The sequence below is a fragment of the Equus quagga genome, chromosome 18 (assembly GCF_021613505.1).
Source record: "Equus quagga isolate Etosha38 chromosome 18, UCLA_HA_Equagga_1.0, whole genome shotgun sequence".
Lineage (NCBI taxonomy): Eukaryota > Metazoa > Chordata > Mammalia > Perissodactyla > Equidae > Equus > Equus quagga.
This window is the reverse complement of record NC_060284.1, coordinates 4,366,481-4,386,752: the sequence shown is the minus strand read 5'-3', so window position 1 is coordinate 4,386,752 and position 20,272 is coordinate 4,366,481. Positions and strand designations below refer to the sequence as shown.

At 43.9% G+C, this 20,272-nt stretch overlaps 1 protein-coding gene across 5 annotated transcripts in view; it reads right to left on the bottom strand.

Annotated features, from left to right (window-relative positions):
• DNAJC6 (DnaJ heat shock protein family (Hsp40) member C6) overlaps positions 1 to 20,272 on the bottom strand; it is a 134,125-nt gene that overhangs the window by 39,548 nt on the left and 74,305 nt on the right. For 3 of the 5 annotated variants that reach the window (XM_046645794.1, XM_046645792.1, XM_046645795.1), the window contains exons 2-4: positions 4,558 to 4,708; positions 3,433 to 3,482; positions 3,170 to 3,318 (exon numbers count right to left, since the gene is read on the bottom strand). In XM_046645794.1, the coding sequence (XP_046501750.1) occupies positions 3,170 to 3,318; positions 3,433 to 3,482; positions 4,558 to 4,708 (350 nt within the window). Of the gene's footprint in view, positions 1 to 3,169; positions 3,319 to 3,432; positions 3,483 to 4,557; positions 4,709 to 7,897; positions 7,993 to 20,272 lie in introns of those variants that run through there. The other 2 variants (XM_046645793.1, XM_046645797.1) reach the window with 2 other exon arrangements.

Genomic DNA, 20,272 nt, shown 5'->3' with positions numbered 1-20,272 from the left:
CCTGTCAACCCATGTAGCTTCTACACATAAAAGCTAATCAAAATACAGGATCACGCCCCTCCGCAAAGTAAAATCTTGCTGGAAACAGCCTGTCTCTGCCACTGCCACCCGGATCCCCAAACACAACACACAATAAAAATGTAAAGTGACTGAGTTCAGGTTTCAAGGCATAGAAACACAGGCAGAGCTGGACTCCAGTGAGTCCGTAAATAAAATCAGTCTTGTGTTTGGTGTTTTCCAACACTGGTATTTATGGAAGACTCTGCCATCTACCTTTATTAAAATAAGATTTAACAGTAGACCTGGCACTGCACTGATCTGGAAGGAGGAGGAAATGGTTTCTAGTCCTCAAGGACTAGAAGAGGAGAACCAAGAAAACTTCTAAGTAATGCAACAATGAGATGCAAATCAATTCACGGGGTTAGTGATGGGGAGAGAAAGGACTCCGGGCTTGAAAAGAGCTGTAGTCATATCAAAAACAGAGCTAAGATGAAAACACCAACGCTTTGGGACGGTCTTCCTGAGATGCCACTGAGGGTTGAGGGAGCTAGGTCAAAGGGTCCAGTTCCATTTGGTGGAGTTCTGGGACGGTCTGGGAAGGACTGAAAACAGAGTGCCATCCTATGTTTAGGGGAAAGAACTGGAAAAGCCTGTGGCATGTGGAAATCCTCCCTGTAGGGAAGTTAGGCTAACAAAGAAGGGGGGTGTGGCGCAAGTGGTCTTTTAGGCAGAGGGAGCCGCTCATGCAAAGAGACAGTGTATGTCTCCTCTGGTTGGAACATGGGGTTTCAGGCAGCGGAGAACAGTGAAAGACGAGGCGGGCAGAAGCCAGATCACAAAGAGCCTGAGAAAACACATTCTACAATTTGCATGGAGAAGAAACAACCCCACTCCTTTCACCTATACAAGACTTACTCACGCTTCAAGGTCCAGCTCACACTGCTGTCTCCCTCCACTGAACTCCCTCAGTGGGTTTTGTAAATACTGTCTACATTTGTCTACAGAATGTCCCAGGTTCTCTCGCCAACTAGTCTTAAGTGCCTTGAGGACAAGAACGAAATATTGATTTTATATCTATGTGTTTAACAATTCTTGGCACATTCATTGTTCTCAGAAACATTTGTTAGCCCTGCCAGGCACTGTTCTAGGTAGCAAGTGAAATAAACATGCTCCCTGTGCTTCCAAGGCAAGTGAGAGCAGCCCAGGGCAGATGCTCGATACGGAATTCCCAGTTCCTTTGTTAAGACTGGTCACAAAATATGTAGTTAAACAAATAGATGCCTTTCTTCAAATATCTTTATAGAGCTTGCCTTTGAAAATTCTACACAAAGAGACATCTTTATACATATGAATGCTTCTATAATGATATTATATCTTTATTTACTTTCAGAGGGAAAATTTTCCAGAATATCACAGATCTTGCAAGATCAAATAAAATTCTATGAAATATTGTGCAGAATGCCCCACAGTCCTTCAGTTATGAAAACGATGGTGCTCACTGAGTCTCCAAACATGAAAAAATCAGTTCAAAAGATTTGCATCCAAGTCAGAATAGCTACCCACATTTCTGTGTGATGTTAATTCACTTGCTCTGAATTAGGTAATAGATGCAATAAGAGTTGGAAGAGCAGTTAGATATGGCAAATTTTTAAAAGCTGCATTTAAACTCTCCATTACAGAATGAGAATCTAGACCTAACCACTTCAGCATGGCTCCATCAGTGCTTCTCAGAGAGCGGCCCCCAGAGCGAGAGCCGGAGTAGCCCCAGGAAGGGGTTAGTAGTGTAGAGGCTCACGGCACCCTGTCCTGAGGAATCAGAGATGCTGGGCCTGGTGTCTAAGAGGCCCCCCAGGTGAGTCTGATGTCCCCTACAGCCTGAGGACCACGGGGTTCCCTCTTGCCTATTCCAGGAACACTCTGAGAAAAAGAGTCCTTAACAAAACTCTCCCCTATCTTATTGAACATCAGGGCACGAAGTGGTCTTAGACAGCATACAAACCAACCTTCTGGTGTTTTTTACAGATCTGGAAACTGAGGCCCAGAGATTATTAATGGGAATTTGGAGCAAAGTGTCTTCTGGCATCAAAGCTAAGATCCTAGAGACACAGTATGGACAACCAGCATACTTGGAATCAAGTTTCACTTTTAAAGGGTCCAATGCATAGAAAATTCTTTCTATTTATTAATAGATCTAGATGGAGTTGCAAAACCAATCTCCTCTAAAGGCTAAGTCAAAATATTTGAAGATGTTCTTAAGAGAGGAAAAGCCTTATTTTAGTGAGTAAATCAAGAATTCAGTGGCCAGAAATAACAGGCTCGACATCAGATTCAAAGCTAAGCCAGCTCTCACAGCTCCTTAACCAGCCTGAAACTAGGACTATTTCTCTGCCTGGTTCAAAAAGCTTCTTGAGAGGATCATCCGGCTTTTTCCAGGTAATGCTGTCAGCCTAGGGTGATGGTTAAGAGCCTTAGGCCACTTACTAGTTGTGCGGTCTTAAGCAAGTTACCTTACCTCTCTGTGCCTCAGTTTCTCCATCTACCTCAGGGGACTGTGGCGAGAATTAAATGAGATATTGCATGTAAAGTGCTCAGCACAGTGTAAATGCTCTCTAAGTGTTGGCCACTGCTTTCACTCTAATTAATATTAGAAACAGCATCACCAAGCCTACAGTGTGGACTGCTTACGTGCTATCCTCCACTTACGAAAGATGTACCTTTACCGAATGTCAGAGAGCTATTTCCATTAATGCTGGCGTGTCTGTCCTGCTCTAGCTACACTGCCTCATCATGATGCCCAAGAGTCAACAAGGAAGGGTGAAGGGTATAATTAGTGCTACAGCGTAAGGCAAGCACCTGCCCCACATGGCAGTCAGTCTCCCCCTGAGCCTCCCAGCAACGGGCCCTACAACTGAGCAACCAGCCACAACTGATTTACATCCCAAATTAGATACATTTCATTGACAGATAAACCATCCTGCAAACAGCCTCACCCAAGGGAAATCTTCAGAATATCTCATAACAGCCTAGGAAAGATTTTGTAGATAAGTGTCCAGAGCGTAGAGTTTTTCGGCTTCGCGCGCCTAAGAGCAAAAGCTCTGGGGCGAGTTCTTAAGAGGCAAAGTACCCTGTTAGGTCTTCCACGTGAGGTCCCCGGGCTAAATTTCCTTACCCTGCTGTGAAACTTGGCAGTTCGGTAAGACTTGGGCGAGAGATTGTACACCGTGTAGTGGTCAGGATGTCTGGAATCCAAAAAGCTTCGAATGTCGTCAACCTGATTCCTGAATCCTATGTCAACACTGTCCAGAGGAAAGGACATCACTGGGGGGGGGGGGGGGTCACACAGAAAGAAAACAGGTCACACAGGTCTGCCATCGCCATGGGCAGCAGCTGAAGGCTGAGGTAATGGGCAGTTGATAACCGTGGGAAACTTACCGATAATTCTGGAGGTAACGTAAGTGAAGTCTAAGTCTCCCTTCGTGTAGCTGGAAGCAAGACAGGAAAGGGCACTCATTAGGATGACCCAAAGATGCCTAGATTTCTGTCTCTCAATTGCTCGCCAATTAACCTGGGCCACTTCCGTCCAGTAGGCATCTTTTGACATCCCTCAGGCCTTCTCTCTAACATGGAAGCATTGTTGAGAGAAGACAGTCTGCGCCCTCAGGAGTATAAATCTGCCACTCCAACCAGTGCACCCCAACCCTCTTTACAGAGGAACAGAATCACGAACAGAATCAGGCTCAGAACAGAAAACATGGCTTATTTATTCACACTGATTGTTCCAGCCTCTTTGCCTACAAGGAAATGCCTTCCATCGTGTGAGCAGCTAGCAGTTAATGGGAGAAAGAACAAGGGACCCCCTTTTTCTGCCTACCAGTGATTAGAAGTGAGGGATAAATTTTACCTTTGAGTGAAGATTAAAATGTTCATTAATATACTGGACTTGATATTTGAATTTCACATTCAAAATTCCATATTGTAACTTAAAGTGACCATAGAACTTTCTACTACCTAAGAATAAAAAAGAATTCATATGGCCCGCTTGTAAGAATTTTCATACAGTAGAAGGGTAAAAAAACTTGTCACATTAAATAAATTTTAAAGAGCTATTAAGATACAAAGACAAAATTTTGTTTTGATTACCTGAGTATTACTTATTTGAATTTCATGTGCATTATTATCTCATTTAATTCTCAAATCACCCAAAGACACAAATCCTACCAGGGTATAAAAGTAAAGCTCAGAGAGGTCAATTAACTTGCCTTAGGTCATGTGGTTAACAAGGGCAGATAATGCATTAGAACCCAGGATGTTGGTTTCAAAAGCCAGGGATGGCAACCACTCTATTCTAATGTACCAGTGGGCTGAGTCCTCCCAGTGTGTGCTTGCAGCTTCTCAAGGACTCACCTTTATGGCTTCAACGACACTGCTCAGTCAATCAGATCCCATGCAATTACAGCACCAAACTGAGAGTCTTTGAGCCAGACAAGCAGTTGACAGGTAGCCAGATCCTTTGGGGACACGGAGGTCCATTAACTCAAGAGGGCAGAACACACATACCTGGTGACAGATTGTATAACTCTGGAAGATGTGTCTTTGAGGGTGTCCTTCAGGTTGTCCTTTAGGTTACTGAAGAGCCTTCCCGCTCCGCCCTTCACCATGTCAAAGAGACCTCCTCCATAGCTGGGCTCCATGTCTGCAGACGAGGCACCTGCCAGTGAGAGACAGACAGGGAGGTGACGCACAGAGCAGCCAGGAAGCCAGTCCCTCTTGGTTCTGAAACATACGCAGACCGCCTTGGGGAGTCTAGGACACATATTCCTGGAAGTTACGTCCCGCTCTCAGAACTTACTGACTCTGGGTCACAGCAGAGCTGCTAGTCCTCAGAGGAGACCAAGCCAAGTCCGTCACTAAGTCCAGGAACAGAAACCTCCAGGGCTGCATGCCCAATACTGCAGCCACTCACCACGTGTGCCACCCGAGCACCTGAACTGTGGCTAGTCTGAATTGAGGTGTGTCACAGGTATAATAGACCAAATTTCAAAGACAGTGCAAAAAAAAAGTAACATATCTCATTAATACTTTTTACACTGATTACATGTTGAAATTATAATGTTTAGAGCTATTGATTTAAATAGATTAAATTAATTTCATCTGTTCCCTTCTGCTTTTTTTAAGTGGATACTAGAAAATTTAAAATTGTCTATGTGGCCTGCATTATCCTTCTTGCACACAGGCAGCTCCAGTGCTGAGGAAGAGCAATGGCAGCTTAGAAGCGAGTCCAGGAGCCTCCTCCGCCCTTTGATGGAGCTGACTGTGATATAAGACCCACGCCGTGGCTATCCCTCAAAGTAACAGCTCACGTCCATCATGGGAAAATATGACAGCCTTTAGGCCTGAGGACACGTGACGGTCATTAGTGTCATTTGTCAAGTATTTCAGATTCTTCTCCCTTACAGCTTCATAAAATTGCAATTTCTGGCCCCTTGTGGTTAGCTCTAATCCGGAGTTTCTCAACTTTGCCATTATCAACATTTGGGGCCAAATACATCTTTGCGGGGGAGCAGGGGGACTGTCCCATGCATTGTAGGGTATCCAGCAGCATCCCTGGCCTCTAGCCACTTGATAGCACCAGCAGCATCCCTCCCCAGTTGTGACAACTAAAAATGTCTCTAGACATTGACAAATATCCCCTAGGGATGGGGTGGGGGGCATGGTGACCCCTGTTTAAAAACCACCACCCTAGCCTCTGATACGTGGGTGGAGGTGCTGGGTGTCGCTTCCAGAATGTAGCACTTCACTGTTGGCCAGAGAGTCTCCGTAGTTCTCGTTCTCACATTCTCTCTCTCTCTGCCATAGTAATGGGCAAGGTGTGAGACTGTGGCTGCTCCGTCCAGGACGCCCAGGTCCCAGAGGAAGGAGCTGTGTGGCAGAGCTCCCAGCTGACCTTCCATGAATATGTAACATGAGTGAGAAATACCCTTTATTATTATTTTAGGAGTGTTAATTACCACAGCATAACTTAGCTTAGAAAGACTGACCCAGGAAGGAAGTAGGACTCTGAGGAGAGGAAGCTACTTCGAACAAAGGCCAGGTAGGCCGAGTCAAGAGCACGAGTCATTCCCACCTGGGTTCTGGCTCAGCCTTGCTGGCCCCAACTGTGTGACCTTGGGAAGTCAGCCTTTCTAAGCCTCTTTCTTCCTGTCTATAAAATAGGGATAGAAACAGTGCCTACTTCATAGGGAAAGATGAAATGAGTGCATATAAATCTATTAGCATAGTACTTAATGTATCTAGGGGTCAACAGATTGTAGCTGTACTGTTCCTATGCCACACCCTGAAGTTCCTATGTTGACAATGTTTATTTAATTAATTAATTAATTATTTTTTGAGGAACATTAGCCCTGAGTTAACTTCTGTCAATCCTCCTCTTTTTGCTGAGGAAGGCTGGCCCTGCACTAACATCTGTGCCCATCTTCTTCTACTTTATATGCGGGATGCCTACCACAGCATGGTGTGCCAAGCAGTGCCATGTCCGCACCTGGGATCCCAACCAGCAAACCTCGGGCCACGAAATCGGAACGTGCTAACTTAACCGCTGCGCCACCGGGCCAGCCCCTGTTGACAATATTTTTAACCTTTAATCTCACGTTTCAACTCTATGATGACAAAGGGCAACCATGACATCTCTTCTTTTTTAAAAAGTGCAATATTCGTTGTGTGCTCTAAAATCTGTTCAGAGGAGAGATCTCTGCGTCACAGGTATGCTACGACAGGGAGTGATTTCGCTTACAAGAGCAAACCTCTGTAACTCTGACTCTGCTGCTGAATAAGCTTCCCTTGGGACAGGGGCATGCACACCTACAGTCAAACCTAGTCAGTCATTTTATGCGACAGGCAGAGGCAAGCATGTGGACAATGATTAAATATGTTTGTGAAAAGTCTGGAGAGCAAATTAAAAAAACAAAAAAAGATCTCATGTTAAATGTTCTTACCAAAACACAACACACACACACTCACACACACACACACGAAAACAAGCAAAGTTTTGAAGGTTGTGGCGATAGCATCATGAGTGTTTGCTTACGTCCAAACTCACCAAGATGTATGCATAAAAGTGTGTAAGTTTTTATGTATCAATTATACCTCAATAAAGCTAAAAGGAATAAACTGCAAGAAAAAGGAAAGTTGGAAGAGGAATCTATATATTAAAATGTCTTAAAAGACAAATCAACCAAGCCCAATGTATGAAATAAACCTCAAACAAATCATAAAAAGTTAATGATATTTATGGGCAACTGGAATTTGAACACTTACTGGGTACTCAATATTAAGGAATTACTGCTAATTTTTAGGTGTAATGATATTGCAATTATGTTAAAAAATATCCTTATCTTTTAGTAAAAATACTGAAACATTTATAAATGAAAAAAATTGCAGTTTAACATTTTAAAAAAGAAAGAAAGAATAATAAAAATACTCATGTAATAAGAACCATAGATGCTAACACATACATAGCACTTACCACATGCTAGGTACTATTTTAAACATTTGACCTATACACACTCATTTAATCCTCAAAGCATACCTATGAGGTCAATAATATTATTCTCCCATTTTATACATCAGAAAACTGAGGCGCAGAGGTTAAGACACTTGTCTAATGGTATAAAGACAGTAAGTAAGTGGCAGAGTTGGGACATGAGCCCTAGGCAGCCTTTCCAACCACACTCCTCTTTCTTCTCCTAATACTATCCTGAATTTAATATTTATCCTTCCAAATAATTTCTTCAAACTTTTATTGTATGTAGGGATCCATAGGCAATATATTAATATCGTTTTCCATGCTTTCAAGCTATATGCAAATGGTTTTGTTTGCAACTTTATTTTGTTCACTCACCATTGTTTAAAAATCTTCTATGCTGATCCCACATGGAACTCTCGCTCACTTAAGTACGCATCCACTGCCCCATTGATGGAGACTAAGGTTGTTTCCTATGACAAACAACGTGGTTATGAGCACAGTGGCTTGATTGAACATGAGGGATTCTCCCTAGGTTATACCTAGGAGTGGAATTTGCGAGTGGGTAGCTTATGCACATCTTCAAATTTCTAGATATTAACAAAGTAGTCGTATCAGTTTAAACTCCTACTCATAGTGCATACCAGCTCCCTCACTCTGTGTTTTCCTTAACACTTGGTATTGTCAGACTAAAACTTTTCACCAATCTGCTGAGTAGGAAGCAATACCTCCGTTTGGTTTTATTTTGTGGATTTCCCCAATGACTAGTGAGGTGGTGTATCTTTCAGTGTGTTTACTGGCCAGGCAGCTGTTCTTTAAATCCTACTTCAGGTCCTTACTCAACTCCCACGTGCCATTTAAATGCTCATACCTATGTGAACTGTTAGGTACTCGCATCCTGATCACAAGAGTTATCGACGCCTAAGCCACCATTAGGTATCTATTTGAAAATGAGGCTTTATTAGAAATTGAAAAGAATGATCAATGCTGGTGAATAAACAGATGAACAGACACACGGACAAACAAGAATAATGTCTACCACCTACTGAGCTCTCCCATGCAGAGGAACTCCGATTGGACTTTTACGTTAGTACAACGTCATGTAGTGGGAGAGAAGGGGAGGGTTTTTTCTCCCCATTTGATAGATGAAGAAATGGAGGCTCAAAGAGGAGAAGCAACTCACCTAAGATTTCGGCGAATGAGCAGCAGAGCCAGGGATCAAACTCAGAGCTGAGCAGTTCCAAAGCCCATGCTACTTCTGCCATTTCACACTACTCCACAGCGCCATACAGCTCACCACGCTCACCGCTGCGGTCAGGATGGTCCTCACCTGCCTGTACACAGCCACCCTTCTCCCCGTCCTTGCTCTCCTCCACCTCCCACTTGTAAGCCTTTCATCAGGCTGCTCGCTGCAGCAGACGCCTCGCAGTAAGCACTCTCATAAATCATTGCATCTGTCGGAGCAACCAAACCAATCTCATTACACAGGCAGCCCGAGTCTCTGTCACCCCACTGCTTCACAGCCCTAAATAAAATGCCAGGGACTGGTCTGATGGGCAGCTCCACAGACTAGGGCTAGGGCTACAAATCTGAGAATATTTTCTTGTGTTCTGTTTCCCTATGACATGGGGCATATTATTTCCTTCTAAACATGCTCCACATAAAAATCTGTACTGTGTTTTCACTGTAAATATAGTGAGGATAGAGCAGCATAAAATGTTTATAATTCCCGTGTCCATCCCAAGTTACTACTCCAGCCTGAACACCCCTCTGATAGATTATTGTTCTGAGGAGAGGACACGAAATTGATTATCCTGATCTCTCTCTGACTCTCAATTTCATGCTGGAACAGAACTCTGAGGCACCAACCTATCAAAAGATATAAATATCCTCAATTACCTAAAAATCAGACTCTCATCATCACTCAGGCTGCACGCTCTGTTCATTAGAACCTTGGAACCTGCAGAAACCAGCACCACTTGTCAGCATCCATCTGTAACCTTCAGAGACCCAAATTACACGTCAGACCAGCCGGGACACAAAAAAGACAAGAGAGACGTTATCTGCTTTTGTCCTAAATGGTCCTTTAAGGCGGGTATTCTGGCTCTCTAATGAGCTACATGAGGGCCAGAAGCACAGATTCTCCAAAGGACCTCTGAGCCTCAGCTAGCTGAGAGTAAGAGCTGAGAGGTCTCAAACAATGACACAACAAAGCTGGAAATGGTGCAGCCAGAAAGTGATATGCAGAAGAAAAATGATGAGTGCAGATCAGGGGTTGACAAATCCAGCCCATTGTCTATTTTTCTATACAGTCTGTGAAATAAGAATGGCCTTTACATTTTTAAATGATTGAAAAAAGTCAAAAGAAGAAAAATGTCTAATAAGGTGAAAACTATACAAAGGTCAGATTTCAGTGTCCATAAGTAAAGTTGCCCCACTCGTGCCTTTACGCACTGCCTATGGCGGCTTCCACGCTGCGACAGCAGGGGTGAGCAGTTATGACCATAGGGTGAGTGAGAAGCAGACACCTGAGGGCACACAAAGTCAAAAGTATTTACTATCTGGCCCTTGGCAGAAAGAGTTTTCTAATCTCTGCAACAGATGGTTGAAAAGACTGGTATTGTTAGGAATCAGAGCTTGCCACCTCTGACACTTTTCTAAATGCCTCCGCTAAAATGGCACCCAGCGGGAAGAACACAGCCTGCGCTTCCTAAAGGATCCTGGGGGATTTGAAGGTCTCAGAGGGTGGGAGTGAGGAGGTCAGAGTCCGGAGAGCATGAGAGTGCTATCCAGAGAGAAAGACCCAGGTCTGCGCCTTCAAGGCTCCGGTAGATTCTTGTGCTGTGATGTCTTGTCATTTTAAGATCTCAACCCACCAAAAACAAGCACCAGAGATCTGCAGTCTGCCCCCATTGTGTCATTTCTAAGGATGCAATAAACAAGTTTTTCTTGAGATTCCCAATACTTGGGAGACAATAAGCCGCATCCTATCTCGCCCAAGTCAGAGGAACTCACCACGTGTGTAACCTGACCAGTTCTCACGCAGTGACACAAAATTTGTATCTCCTGGGAGACAATCTGTTCCCCACTGGACTGTCAGTTAGCTGTTTGCTCGTTTATTTATATCAAGCTTTACTCCAAAAAAACATCTGAGGTGATCAATAGTGACTTGAAATGGAATATATTTAAGAAGACCAGCACAGTTTAAAAGAAGAAAAGCAGACCAAGAGTAATGTTAAGGCTGGTCTTAATTGCCTTAATGTAACTAGAAATATAGGAAAAGCAGGTACGGCTACTTTCCATAAGCATCTTATTGATTTGGCAGCCACAGGCAAAACACTGTGAGAAGTACCATGAAAGACGAAGGAAAATGTGGACGAACGCCTTGCCCTGGAGAGTCCATAATGCACAGTGGTTATGCTCCCACTCCTCGTACAACGTTTGTGCCCACGACACCCAATGTTGCACATAATTCCACTTGGTGACCCTCAGAAGGGATGCTACCCCATAAAGCACAATCATCAAAAGAAAAGGATGGTATGCAAATATTTAGCAAAAAAGATGTTCACTGAGGTGTTTATAATGGCAAGAGACTCTGATGTACTGTTCCATAGTAAGAGAACTGGTTGAGTATCTCCAACAACGCCATCTAACTAGCTAGGAAAGCCCCCTTGTAGAAGAGGACAGATGCTCACGGCAAAGGCCTACATGAAAAATAAGTAGGACACAAAATATACACAGAACAATCTCCTTTTTGTAAAAGAAAAGTGTTTGAGTTTAGAGAAAGCATTCAGAGGATTTAATAAACATAAAATAATAATAATGGCTCAAATTTACTGAATACCTACTACGGACCATGTTCTGATCTAAATTCTTTACATGTAGCATTTACTCTTCACAACCACCCTATGAGGCAGATGCTTCTTCATTTCCATTTTACAGACGAGGAAACCCAAGCACAGACACATCAGTGACTCACCCCAGGTCCCACGGTTTGTAAGCCAGGATTTGAACGCAGGCAGGCTGCTCCTGAGACCAGGCTTTTAGCTACGACATTTTCAAAACAGCTACAGCAATTATATCTAGGTGGGAGAATGACGAGACAACAGGCAAGTGCTGTGCTATTGAAGTTCAATATGTCCTTCCTCAATGCTTCCTCTGCACATAATTCCTCCCAGTTCATGATCACACCAAGGTTCCAGCCTGGCCTGTGAAACACAGGCAGACGCTGCCCTGAGTCCACAAGTAGCCCTGTGTGGATCTTCCACTCCAAGCAGGCTAGGAGCCTACCAGGACCATCCTTCAGTACTTGACTCTTTCTAAGACCTGAGACTCTGCTTCATTGTGGTAGTAACTGTCTCAGCTCTGGTGTAAATACTCAAGATAATCCAGTACATTAAGGAGAGGAAAGAGATGGCAAAGGACTCTTGGTAACAATCAAGATTCTTGGGACATCAGCCTTCCTCAGCAGGTCCTCTGGTGCACACAGCATCACCTCTCCAATTTCTGGAAAGTCTTTGTCCTTCAGGTCTAGTAACTGCAACTTCTGATTCCATAACTTCAGGACCAGCCTGTTTGATAATCCCAATTCTGGCTTTATGATCTGTTCATGTCCATGTTCCTTTTCATCAGTGGGGCATATTCCTCTGTGGTTACGTAAGTGTCACTATGCTACAAAGGTCCCTCCTGGCTTCTACAAAGTTGACGACTGCAGGATAGAAATCCTCCAAGTTAAAGGGACCCTGATGAGATATACCACTAGCCCCTGTTCTAGGAAAACGATATTCCTTCTCTACGACACTTGGCAAGGAGAAAGTAACCAGTGTCTTAGCCACAGAGGCCTTGTCATCCTTGTTTGTAACAGATTTTCCAGCTCTTGGCTTCCCCCCAATTAGAGAAATGGTTCACACGGGGACAACAACTGGATGGGTCACGGAAAAGCCCACTATCTCAGCTTCCAGAATCAAAGACTGCCTAACCCTCCTTCCCCCTTCATCCCACCTCAGGGAAGCTGACAGAGAGGAGGATGGACTTCAAGGAAAGGTCTCAGATTGGAGACTTTATTTTTCCACTTAAAAACTGTGTGACCTGAAGAATGATGTTTTCTTCCTCTGAGGGCTCCTCTCCCTCTATAAATCGGAACTAATGGAGAACAAAAACTTCCCTATAGGTTTCATGGTGTCAAAAGGATCAAATGAGACCATATATGTCAATGTGATTTTTAAGTCATGAGGTTTTTCTCTTAAACTTAGGAATTTTTATTGTAATTCTTAGAAATTCAGCTCCCATATAAATGAGTCATTGGATTACCTACCACAAAATGCCCAAGAATCCAATTAGAAATAACAATTTCACAGGCAAAAATAAAACGAAACAAAAGAGTAGACCCTCTCTAAGCCAATCGAGAGGTTAGAAATGGTACAAAACCACCACAGTCAAAAATCTGGGCTTTGAAGTCAGCCAGAATCGGTCTGGATTCATCCCCTGCTACTAGCTGGAGATACAGCCTAGAGAAGCAAAGTAACTGATCAAAGTCTCGATTTCCTTCTCTGTAAAAGGGATGTATTAATAGAATATCACATAGGATTGTGGTGAGGATTATATAAGACACAGTTCTGTAAACCCTTTGCATACTAATAAATGATAGCTACCAGGTGGCTCTGGGGAATGGAAAGAAGAAAGCCACAAAAAATGCTGCCTGCAGCAAAACCAGGCAGCCTCAGCAAAAATGGGCGGTGTGTTCAGTTTCGGGGCTGACAAAGACAGACTGGAGATGTGTGCAACAAGAACAGGCTCGCTTCCTGTGTGGCACATATGAACCCATCACTTCTGATAGTTCGGAATCATAAATGTTTAACAGAGGTGAACCTGTTTATAGCTCTGGGGTTCCCCTTCCCATCTGATGCCTTGTATGGTATGTGCTATTTGCACAACTAATATTCAGGTTCACACAGATTCAGTGGTACTGGTTTTTGAAATACTGAAATACTTTACTACTATTTGGCACTTAGTATGAGCTATTAAAACTACAAGTCACTGGATGCCATTGCACAGCAGTGGCCCTGGACATGGACAGGTCTGGCAGCTGCTCAACAGACCACAGGGGCAGAGGCCTGGGTGTGGACAGCATCCACCAATGGCTCCAGAGGAGGTCAGCACTGGCAGGCACAGGCCGCAGAGCAGGTGGTGCCAGACCTGCCAAGTGATGCAGGCTTTGAGGATTCGAACCACGTAGGAAGCCCTGGCATCCAAGTGCATCACAGCCCTGACAAGTCAACAGCACGCTCGGCCCTTCTCCAGCTGGGATAAGGTGCCAGGGCCCTTATGACAGTCACTTTAATGGGGAAGTTGCTGGAAAGATCCGATGCCATTGCCTACATCTCAGAAATAGGAATCATTTAGCTAATGACAAAGACACTCCAGAGAAGTCCAAATTAACCAAAAAAATGGAAATTAGAATGATAAATAATCTGTGCTATAAATAGTATCACCTGGTAAACAGTTATATGTGCATGTGCATATTTGTTTCGAGAATAAAGGGGGGGCTATACTTTACATTATATATATTTATAATACATATATACAAAATTGTATTATCATGCCAGTTCTTAAATATTTTATTATCACTCCTGATACCCTCAAATTAGTATGGAAGTATTTTCGTGCCCACTCCTCTGGATTTTGATGGGAGGCGCAGCCCCAGCTTCCTGAGCTATGTGGCCACAGGAGAAGCACAGACTCAGGGCCTCAAAGAGCATAAAACAGGAGAATGAATTAGATGATCCCCTCAGTCCCCTCCAGTTCTGAGGTTCTTTGACACTATCATCATTGTAAAAGGCCATCTACTAAACGTGTACTTTAGGCAAGGCCCTCTGCTAAGCAGTTTCCATCAACTCCAGCATTAGACCCTCGCTCTAAGCCCAGTGTCAGGTCGCAGTCCACTGCGGAAGCTGAGGCTTTGGTGAAGATCAGTAACAGTCATGGCAGAATGAGATTGGACCAAGGTTTGGCTGGATCCAAAGACTCTGCTCTTCTCCACCTCCCCATCCTGCCTTCTTTCATGAGGGGCCTTGTCTCTCATCTCACTTTGCACGTCCATCCCAGGATTCAGAGCGGTCTGACTTGTATTAGAATTATTTGTGAATGGGTCTGCCCCTGCTCCCACCTCAACCCCAGAGAGTCTGGGTCTTCAATAACAGGGACTATGTTTCGTAATTCTTCACAGCCCCCTAAAATCTTAGCACAGCACCTGGCACAGAGAAAGCACTCAATAAATTTATGTAAAACTGGGCTGCTGCAGAATGCAAGAGTCAGAGAGAAGATGGCAAGGATGGCCAGGAAGATCAAACAGATCAACCTTGACAGAGACCTGGGCTTTGCCTAACGGTAGGCACCAGATGCTTTCACTGTCTCCTCACCTTTCTCTGAATTTCTGATTGCAGCACTGTATCTTCCACCACCCACTGAGTATGCTTGCCTAAGATGGGGATTTCATGAAATCCAACAAGAACTTTATCATACACAAGACTAATCAACAAGAACTTTATCGTCGACAAGACTAATACTTGATGAGAAGACCAGGGAGAAATTTTTATCTTCAGACAGATAAGAGGAGCTAATTAAGTAAACCACTAGCTCCTCTCTCCCAAAGGATCGAAGATGTAAAAGAAAAAAGAATAAGAGTGGAAAGAATAAGAAATGCCATCAAAGTGAAGACCACATTGACACCAAAACTGATTCTGTATCTTAAAGGCAAAAGGCACAGCTGCTACTAACGGGTTCTGAGTGCTGGGGAAATTCCAGCTGAACAGATCTAACACATTCTATTCCTTCATGGGTCATTGGAATCAGGCCATAGTTGCCAATCTAAATTCTACCCAATAAACTCTTGTATAAAACAATATATCAATATTGCTTAATTTGATTCAACAAATATTTTAAGTACTTACAGTATGCCGGAGAAACAGATCTATGTAAGAGATCTTTACTCTCCAACACTTGGGCCAAATAAAGAAGTTCATCGTCATGAAATAATAATGATGGAATCTATTTAGCGAGATGAGAACCCCCAATGGAACTCTGAAGGAAATTCAAAAGGTTCTGCCCACCACATGGCCCCTCAACACCAGGAAGCAAGGGATCATCAAAATTTTTCCTCCCTTCTCTAACCAAAAGGTCAGGGCTTAAATTGGATTAAAGAGACTATGACATTTCCCTCTAATGACCAGCCTTGTTGCCTGGAAGAGAGAAAACGTCCTCACTGTTATCTGACTCTGTGCATGATAAAGGACAGAGATAGCAAGGACCGATGGCCTCCTCAAAGAATACCGCAAAGAAAAAACCAAGCAAAAATCTTCTTTTCACCATTTCAGTTCCATCTAATGTGGAGGGGAGGCAAGAGAGGCCTCAAAGGGTGACTTGGGAGAACTCGACCAGCGCTCCCAAATAGCCCTCGCACGCACAGCATCTCAGGAAAGCACTGGCTTTGCCAGGCAAATGCAGCCCTAAGAAGAGTTTCTCAACTCCTTTTCTTGCCAAGAACACTGTCTTCTCTGAGCTGCTCCTAGACAGAAATTCTGGAGCTGCCACTGCAAGCAGACCTCTTAGAGAAAGATCCAGTCATTGCTCTCCAGAGGAGCAGCAACTACTGTGGACGGATATTGCTTGTCGTTTACAGGATGCGGGTCAATGTATACATACTGTATACTACACACAACACACACCTATGCTATACATACGCCAAAGGAGCCTCACCACAAGCTAAGCAGTATGCTAGGAACACAGAATCCCACACAATAAAACCAAAAGATAGCTTTGCTCTTACTTTTCAGATGAGGCAATTGTGTCTCAAAGAGGAGATTCGTTCACACAGAGTTACTTGGTTAGGATACACAAATGTCTGTGTGACGCCAAGACTCACACTCTTCTCACTCCCTAAGGCACAGCCAGATTCATACAGCCACAGAGATGGGGGTCCTGCTCAAACCGTGAGAGGAAGCAACCCAGACTCATAGTGTTTCAATATTCAATGGGGCATTAGCAACATATTCCCACGTCTCAGGCAGATACACCAGGAAATTAAAATTATTTTCCCCAATCATTGCTATCATTAACTTTTTTTAAAAAAACAGCTCTACCGACATATATAAAATTGACATACAATAAACTGCACGTATTTAAAATGCAACATTTGATAAGTTTTGACATATATATGTGTGGGTATACACACACACACCTTTAACTCCAGAGCCTGTGTCCCTCTTGCCATACCCTTGAACAGAGCCCAGACTGGGAGAAGACAGACATATGAATCACCACAAAATACCATCCTTGGTCCCACAGGGCTGTCTGCCTTGCCGGGGCCATTCTCTGCAAAGCTGTGTCCTGTGTTGAGAAGTAAGAGCCAGGCTCAATTCCTTGGGACAAGACAGAGTGCAAACTCCATACAGAACCACATATCACAGAGCCCAAGGGAGGGACCAACCAACATGCAGGAAAGAATCCCGGGGTTCTAGAGCTGGGAGTACAGCTGATCGAGAGATCTGCATTCGTGTGTGTGTGTGTGTGTGTGTGTGTGCGCGCATGGTTGTGAGGTGGAGGGGAGAGGAAGGAAAAGAGGTTCAAAGCAGAGATGTGAATTCTGGTCTCTACTTTAAAAAAAGGTTTTCATTCAGATTTAAACATGTATATTATGTACGTACATATGGTATATATGTTATGTTTCATTATATCATATTTTGTTATATAACATTATATAATACATATTTTGTTATGTAATAACATAACAAACATAGGTCATTCCTATTCCATATGGAAAATTTGGGCACATCTAAAGCCATATGTCAAAAGCATTAGAAAGAAAGAAAATGGCTGAGAAAAGAGGATGGGACTGGGGATGAAGGGAAAAAAAAAAAGAAAACCTAGAATAAAACCAGAGAGGGGCCTTGTGCAGTGTAAAGACCACACGCAATAGGATTAACTCGCTTCTCTGCACCCGAGGTCCATGAAAACTAAAGGCAATGGAATTAAAGCCGAGAAGAAAATAAAACAAGAAAAAAAACAAGCAAGGGTAACCACAGTTAACATTTTGGAGAAATGTATATCCTCGCCTTTTTAGTTCTGCATTTTTGCGTGCATGCACACACATGTATTGTGTGTTCTGTGCACATGTACACAGAAATAAGATCATACTATGTACAGCTTGGATCTGCCATTCTTTCAACTTGACACTGAAAAGCAGCTTTCCAGGTCAGTAGTAGTTTTCCTCTAACATCTCGCCTAGAGCTGCACCATAATTGCTAACTGCTTTTCTCTTGCTCACATTCACCAAGTATTATTGCATATACATGCATGTAAAGTGAACAGGAGCTCAGAGGTGGTTATTTCCAGCTTATGGAGAGCGATGCAGGTTGCTAGAAGTAGGAAAGAGGAAGGATTTATGGGAGAGGTGGTGTTTGAATTGCAATTTGGATAGAAATGGGCTGAAGAGCATCTCAGGCTGGGGGAGAAAAGAAAGCGATGGCCAAGAGACTACCACATCAGGGATATACAGAAAAAGGAAAAGGATCACAACCAAGCACCAGCTGTAACTGTACCAGGGACCATGCTAAGAGCACTGAGATGGTCTTACAGTTTCCACCAACCAGATGAGGCAGGAGGAGAATGCTGTGTTAGAGAGGGAGGGAGGCAGGCTGGGAAGATGAGTGGACTTCAGATCCCAGAAGGCCTGAAGGTCAAGCCAAAGAGTAAGAACTTGTACTTGCTCTCTGCATAACTGCTTGCAGGATTTGGTCCTCACACTGGCATAACAAATGACAAAAAAAAAATGGTTGTCAACAGATTTCCAAGAAGCTGTTCACAGAGCAGATTAATATTGCCTCCGACAAGTGGATTTCCCCAGAGATAGCAGACCCTTTAGGGCGCATTTTCAAAAGCCAGACTTCCATACGAGGGCACCTGAAGAAATTCCAAGGCAGTACTTTCAGCCTCTAATTATCAGATAAACGCACCCATAAGAACCTCTGAGAGGCAGTCTCAGTAGTAAGCCGTGCCAAGCATAAAACGCTCAGCGAGGCTAAGCAAACTCAGAGCAGACACATGTCTAAGAGCTAACCGAACAGGGATGGCAGAAACACTCTGAAGGTGAATCCTGGGACGAAGAAAAAGCAAAAAACCAACCAGCACCAACAAAACCCACAGCAGGCATTTGGAGGAAAATCTGCTACCTAAGTGCGAAGAGAACCTGTGCCTCCTCAATTGCCCTGGTCTCAAGGACAAAGCTTCCTGCAGGCAATTGGCTTATGGAGACATTCTCATAAAGGTCTGACCACTACCCTCTCTCGTGGGAAAACCAAACACAGAGGAAGCTCAGTCAAGTCAGTGACAGCGGTTGGCTTCGGAGCTTGGCCAGACTTGGGAGGACATCCAGGTGTGGACCGGGCGCACAGCAGACGTGGCTGAATCTCAAGGGCGCACTCTTTCCTGCTGGGTAGGAGGTTGGTTCCTAGCCTCTCTTCAGACACCCTCCACTCAAAAAATGATCCTCCATGTGTGGCTTGTCCCTAAGAGTCTCACCTCAGCAACACACACTCCCAGAGAACCAGGAAAAGAAAAGAACATTTGGAACCGGCACGATGTGACTGAGAGCACCCAGGCTTTGCAAACAAGCAGACCAGGACTGACTGCACCGACCCTCCTTCCTTACCACCCTGTGTGACAGTGCGCAGGCTAATTCATCTCTCTAAGCCTCAGTTTCCTCGAGCGTAGGATGGGGGCAGATAATATCTGCCTTCAATGTATGAGATTCGGTTTAAGTGAGATAATGACAGATAAGCATCTGTCACCTGGAAGGCTATCATAAACAGTATTTGCCTATGCATCCTATCTTCTTATTCCCATAGGGAAAGTGAAGGAGTTCCTCCTGGACGACAACCATGAGAAAGACAAAGAAGCAGGCACTTAGGAGTGGTCTGCATCTCGGAAATGCCATCAATTCAGTGGGAAGGCCACTTACCATCTGTATAACCTTTATGCAGCGAGAAAGCCTGCCATACCTTCCTCATGGAATCATCACAAAGATTAAATCCACTATCTGTAAAAGCAAACTATCTGTTACAATGACAACTTAGTAAACGGTAACTTCAAGTGGAGGTGTATGTGGTGGCACTGAATTAACCAGAACATTGCTCACAATGGGTCACCAACTGGGACTCTGAAATCCTTTCCTTGTCTAGAGATTTTATCGTATGGGGATTTGAACTGCACAGAGATCAGACATGCAGGAAATGGTCCTTGGATGGAAATCCTCACATGTGGGCCCATGCTGCCTGGGGTGGGCTTACTAAGCAAAGAAAGGGGGTCCCTCCCTGGCTCCCATGTTAACTAGCTGCTCTGCTATCTTTCTGGCTTAATTATGCTCCAATAATCCTGACAAGACTGGCTGGGCTTCACTGTAAATCATGACAGTGGAAATCCTAAAATAAAAGCAAGATTAATGTTATGACCTCAATCTTGGCGTGAGGGCCCATTAATTGGAAATCATGGACTTAATTGAATTCTGGGCATAGCACTGCCAGCTGGATTAAATTTTCTGAGACCTGTTTCTTCACCCACAGGAAGATAAGCAAAACGCGTCAACAACACCTAAGCCAAACATCGGGTGTTGCTGAGGAGACTGGTAATTGATTATTTCCCTGGCATACTAGTTACTCAACCATCAGAAGAGTCTGCAGTTACACTTGGGAAGGGCCCTCA